General features: G+C 46.0%; 1 protein-coding gene across 1 annotated transcript in view; it reads left to right on the top strand.

The window, feature by feature from the left end:
- The first annotated feature begins 308 nt into the window (after positions 1 to 308).
- The window catches only part of grid1b (glutamate receptor, ionotropic, delta 1b), a 478,026-nt gene continuing 472,106 nt past the window's right edge, over positions 309 to 6,228 (top strand). The window contains exons 1-2 of the mRNA XM_035668898.1: positions 309 to 384; positions 446 to 601. Coding sequence (XP_035524791.1) covers positions 309 to 384; positions 446 to 601 — 232 coding nt within the window. The remainder of the gene's footprint in view (positions 385 to 445; positions 602 to 6,228) is intronic.

Here is a 6,228-nt window from a genome sequence, read left to right as displayed (position 1 = left end):
TTGGGGGGGGGGGTGTCTGTATGTAAAATGAGCAGGTTGTGGCTGAGAACTGGAACACTGCACACACACAGGATGGATTTCTGGCCAAAACTCTTGCATAACCTTTTCAATCAATGCAGCGGTGTTTGGATTCTAACGTGGCCTGCTTTGACTGTGAAGCATCATGGGAAACAGGCAAACAGATAGATAAAGCAAAATCAGTTTACAGGCTGTGTTTCTGTGTGCTGTGCTGTCTCAGGATGCTGGTTTTCATTATGGATCAATTGTTTGGGTGATAGTAAGTCAGATATGTTAGAAGTGTCTTTAAAATGTCTCTGTTTAACCAGTATTTGGAACAGGAAAGAACCGGAGCTTTGCCGCCCCCGGGGTCCACTCCTGCTTTCGGTTTGAGCGTCCAGCTACAGTCGTACTGATCGGCTCCCTCTCCCTGTTTCCACCTGTCCAGGTGCAATATTTGAGGAGAACGCAGTGCGGGACGATGAGGTGTTCCAGCTCGCCGTGTCTGACCTCAGTCTGAGTGATGACGTCCTGCAGAGCGAGAAGATCACACACTCTATTAAACTCATCGAGCCCAACAACCCGTTCCAGGCAGTGCAGGAAGGTAAGTTCTGTGTGTGTGGTGTGTGGGTGGGTGTGGTGGGTTCGCCGCGAGTGCTGTTTGAGTGCTTCTTCAGATTACGGGTTGTGTGGTGTGTGCAGCGCGGGTGGTTTGGTGGTTGGTGTGTGTGTGTGTGTCTGTCTCACTGGCTTGCTTTGGATTGTTAATCTTTAGGTTTAGCTGGTTCTGTCTCTGGGTGAAGTTTCCTCACAGCTAATGACCCAGGTATATCGACCTCCTAAACGCTGTTTAAATCCCGGCTGCTGCCTGCTCTGTTCCTGCTCTCAGAGGACGCCGTGGGTCTTTGATGCGGCGCCGTAGAGCCTCTCCTTCGCCTTCTCTTTCCTCTGTCTTATCGTTTCCTCTGAGACTGATTCTATCTCAGTCTCTCCATCACTCACTTCCCTTCCCTCTCTTTATCTCCCTCTCCAGCCGGGCCCTGGTTCCTTCTGTGCAGAGGAAGCTAGAGGGAAGCACTGAGTCCAGCTGCATTGAGTCCAGCTGTAATTTTCCACATAATTGCCTACAAAGGAGCTAATGTGCTGCAGAATGAAAGTGTCTGTGCTCTAGAAAGGGCCGTGACGATGTTGACGATGATAAAAGTGATTTTTGCCGCAGATAGTGAAGATGATGGTTGATTGTGGTGACTGTTCACATGATGCTGGTGCTGAGCTGAAGATCCCTGTGGTGATTACGCTGATGAAAAAGAGAATAATAGTAATCAAAGCATATTAAAGTCTGTTGTGATTGAGATGACGCTAATAAAGACGTGAATGTGTTGATGAGGATGAAGCTGTAATATGACGATTGTGGCTCTGAAGATGCTGCTGCTGAGGGTATTGAAGGATAACCGTACAGTGGTGAGATCATTATGAGCACATTCTGTAGAAATATTGAATTAGTTTAAAAATATGATTCCAGAAATGCTGAGGTATTTTAGATAATGTCTCCAGAACTCACGTGCTCTTTCATTTTGACAATATAGTTCATGTTTCGACACACACAACTTGGCCGAAGGCGTTCACATGTTGGCATGGCAACGGTAACACAAACATACCTGACAACAGCTGCTTATTGAATCATCTGTGATCGCTCCGTCAATATTTAGTAATGTTAACAAATCTCTCCCAGAGACAGCTCGGAGTGGTTGATGGTAACAGATATCGACCCGGCGAGTGCGATCACAGCAAGGGTCTCTTTACTTTAAGCACACATTGTAACGCCTCCTACATCAGCTTTCATAACATGATGGGTTTCTTTCTCTCTGCTGTTACCCAAAGAGGAGCTCAAATAGATTGTACTCATTATCAGGAGACCAGAGGTCAGAGGTTACAGCATCCTCATTAGTGGACCAGGTTTGAGCGGCGTTCGGCGGCGGTGTGGATATAGTTGTTGTTGTTGTGCGTGAGAAGAAGTGACACATTTTTTCTTATTTAGCTGATGGTCATTCAGTGACATAGTTTATGAAGTCATATTTTGCCTTAATGATCTTAATATCACCTCCTCATGGTAATAATATTATTATTATTATTAATAACGAGTTGAAAAAAGTTAGATTTTTGGAACTGTGATCTTCAACAAAATCTTCACCTGTTCACCTGCTGCATAAAGATGAGCTTAACATTCCTCAGTGGATTAATACTGACCTTGAGGTAATGAAGAGACACTAAATTAGTGTTTAATTATTACAAATGAAGTGTAAGTAAACATATCTAACCTACACTGTGGTTGCTCTGTTTCACATTCATTAGCTTTAATGATGAGTGTTAAAGAGACAATTACTCTCATTTACAGATTGCATCGTACTGTGAAAGACTAAAAACAGGGTTAAGGTGTAAGCCTGAGATCTACGAGATCTGAAAAAGATCAAATTTGATCACAAAAAAAGTGTAATCATGTTAAAGCACATCCAATGAGTTCAGTGGTGGGTTGAAAACACAGCAGCCCCACTACTCCTCCAGCTGTGGGCCTGTGTGGATCAGTCCAATCCCCTCTGAACAAGGCCTTTTCAGAATAACTCTGTGACTTGGCTCTGAGGGTAAAACTGCTTGAATCACGTCACAACATTGGTTGTCTGTCCTCGCAGCAAGTTATGCTAATGTCAGTAAAATCCCTTCAGCACCTGACAAACGCTGGAAACCAGATGACTGCCTCGGATGGTGGTGGCTGTCCTGGCGAACACCTTCACGATAATCAGCTAAGATGAGCTCGGGAAGTTATTTACTCCAGAAGGCTCATCAGCGTCAGTCAAACCACTTAGCACTCGCTGTCACTGTAATTATGTTTGTGTTTTCAACTGGAACTTTAAAAAACTTGGATGTCTCCCTGAATTCAGGAAGCAAGCTGAGGAAGATGGAACTGACAGAAAATGTCACTAAAAGCTTTAAGCAGCGGAGATAAAAGCTGAACCGGATTTCTGTGTCTTATTCCCTTCTGGTTTACACTGGACCTTACTGCATCTCACAGTATCTCAGTATCACAGCTATTAAACGTATTTGGAAGCAATAGGAATTGAGGGAAAACTGGTATCGATATATAGATTCTGATTATTCTCATCCAGCGATGACAACAATTCTGATTGTCAATTATATTTTTAAAGTCCTCATTCTGCTGTTTTCAGCCTCTCAAATATAGAGATTTCCTGCTTCTCTCTGTTTCATATCACATCAAACTGAATATCTTTGGGTTTTAGACTGACAAAACAAGCATTACGTTGGACGTTGACATTGGATGACATTTTTTCACTATTTCTTGACGTTTTGTAGATCAAACGCTGCACGTGTCTATGATGGTGCCTTATTTCTTTGTTCCCTTTTCATTACAATGATACTCCCATGTTGGCTGGTTAGCATCAGCAACATCTGGAAACAGCAGCCTGTTGACTTTTAACACTTTTGTTATGCATGTGAATAAAGAAGTGTTGGCCAGAGCACACTGGGCTCGTCGAGTCCCTCATTAGCAGCACGACTTGAAGTGTGTGGAGGAAATCAGATTGATTAAAGTGGGAAATGTTGACGCACACATGACAGCACACATGACAGCTTTGGATGTGATCATTAGCAGTGCCACGTGAACGTAACCTCCTTGAAATTCAGATTTGCTTGATTCTTTGTCTGTTTATTGTTGGTCACTGAGCTGCAGAGATGAACCTGTCAATCAAATGAAGACCTCTGAAATATTTTTCCAATTAATTGGGTTGCTGTACTCGTTGGACGCTGTTTTCCCAGTGGGGAAAAACAGCCGAGCCAATCGGAGCTTTGTTGGTGGGATGAAGAATGGACGTCATTGTACTGGTGACAGACAGGAGAACACAGCTGTACAGGTCCTCTCCTGGCAGCATATTCCTTCCATATCCTCTGTAGGTGGCGCTCTTTTAAGAGCAGCTGCTGAGATTCACATCAGTTGACGCCTTGTTTGTGACTGTACCGTCCAGTTACGGAGCACAGCTGAGTTGGTGCTGTTGAAGTGCAGGCTGCAGGCACTCCAGCAGCACTGCTCAACAACATGCATACTGCAGATCTTGGGTGCCGGTGTGTAATTTTAACCAGCAGCCGAATTAGCTCAAGAGAAACCCCTGACTTTCTTCGACCCAGTCTTCAGGCTGGTCTTTAAATTTTTGGTCTCTCAACACAACGCACACAGCCGATCACACAACACACAGCGCACACACACACAGCACACACCAGCAGCACCCTCGTGTTTACTTTGAGCCGTGATCGCATGGTAATCCTGGGTGTAATTGGCTGGCTGGTGTTTTCGCTCAGAAGCGCACACACGTCATCTGGTGTAGGGGTTCATTGTACTCCGATCGCCAGCTGTTCCGCTCGCGAGCAGCTCGCTGTAGCGTGCCTCCTCTGTAGCAAACCCTGTGACTCACGCGTCCACACTACCGCTAGTTCCTGTTTCACGCCAGACTTTCTCCGCATGTGTTTTCAGAGGTAAGAGCACGCACAGGAGATCACCGAGATCGTGGCATTGTGATCTGTATCTGTGAAACGTATCATTAAATAATGAACCAAAAAGTGGGCAGAAGGGGAGCACGTCTAACTGGACAGGACCGCGGCCAAGCAGTGGAACGATCACTTCACTATTGTGTTATCTTGACCTGAGATGGTAGGTCTGTGTTTTGTGCAATCAAGCTCAAGTAAACATGGAATGTTGTTAGGTTGATGGCACCCCAGGATGACCTACGTGAACCGGGGCCTCTCCCGCCAGAGAGACGAAGGGAGAGGACGATGGAGGGGAAATGCTGGAGGAGATAATTACACAGAAAGACCGTTGAGAAAAAAACGTGTCCGGGACGAGGCGGACAGTCGGTGAGACGGCCCGGCAGGAGCGTGAGAGAGGCGAGGAGATTATGAGAGGGGAGGGGAGAAGTGGCGAGGCGCCACGTAACCTGATGCTCGGGACCGTACATAGCGAATGAGTAGACGGGGAGGAAAGACATGAAGGAAGAAAAGAGAGATTTATGGTAGGAGTAGAGTGAGGTGGGAAAGCGGGAGAGAACAAAAACGGAGGGAGCAGAGAAACATGAGGGTAGAGAGTGAGGAAGACAAAGAAAAGCACAAGACCGAGATGACATGAGGCTGACTCCGCGTGCTGCTCGCGTGTGTGTGTGGTGTCGTGTGTGGTGTGTGTGTGCGCTGGTGTGTGTGTGTGTGTGTGTGTGTGTTGTTGTGTGTGTCTGTGTGTGTCTGTGTGTTGTCTGTGGTTTGGTGTATGTGTTGTGTGTGTGTGTCTCTGTGTTGTGTGTGTGTGTGAGACTGTGACTGTGTGTCGTATGTGTATTTGTGTGTGTCATTCTGTGTGTGTGTACTGTTGGTGTGTGTTGTTGGTGTGTGCCCAGCTGTTTCCTCTCGCCCCTGAGCTTTTTCTCCAGAGCTTCCCAATGATCCTCGGTCCTCAGAGATCGACAGACACGCCTGGGCTGTAGTGGACTTCAATTGGGTATACATGAGAGAAGGATTCGACACCCTCTCGTTGTGTGTGTGTGTGTGTGTGTGTGTGTGTGGCATTGGGGTGGCTGAGCTGGCTGGAGGGTAAAGGACAGCGTCCCAGTTTCAGTTTTTTTAAAGTGTATTTTCCCAGTAGTGAGGCTCCACAAACGGGTGAGCGCCTGCCAGGTCGATTCAGTAGTGTAATGATCACTCCCTTGATCTCGCTCTTGGGAAGTCAAGTCAGATATCATTTCTAGAAATCCAAGAGCGCCACTTTGCTGTTGTTTCCTGGTTTCACTAGACCATTTCTCACCCCTGCACTCCATTTCTGGGGTTCTTTGGCACTGCTCAGATAAAAATCAAGAGGAGCAACGTATGGCATTCTTCTTACACGGATGAAAACGAGCCTGGAACCCTTTCCCATACGATACGATGGAACTCTTGAACAAGTGTGAGAAATACATTAGCTGGATTTTTTGAATTCTGGTTTTTGATTTTCTATCTCTAGGTTGAGGAGCCAAGACCATATAATCCAGTGTGCTGTGAGGAGGATTTGACTGACAGAAGCCGGTATGTTGCTTTAATAAGTGTGTAAATAAGGATCATCGGTTGTGTCCGATTTATTTGAGCCCGCCACTGTTCTCGTACAGTAGCTCCCAGAACTCGGAAACAAAAACCTCAACAACTCCGCTC

This window comes from Morone saxatilis, unplaced genomic scaffold (assembly GCF_004916995.1).
Source record: "Morone saxatilis isolate NCDOM2014 unplaced genomic scaffold, NCSU_SB_2.0 Contig1, whole genome shotgun sequence".
Classification (NCBI taxonomy): domain Eukaryota; kingdom Metazoa; phylum Chordata; class Actinopteri; family Moronidae; genus Morone; species Morone saxatilis.
The sequence above is the reverse complement of the archived record's forward strand: the minus strand, read 5'-3'. Positions and strand labels throughout refer to the sequence as shown.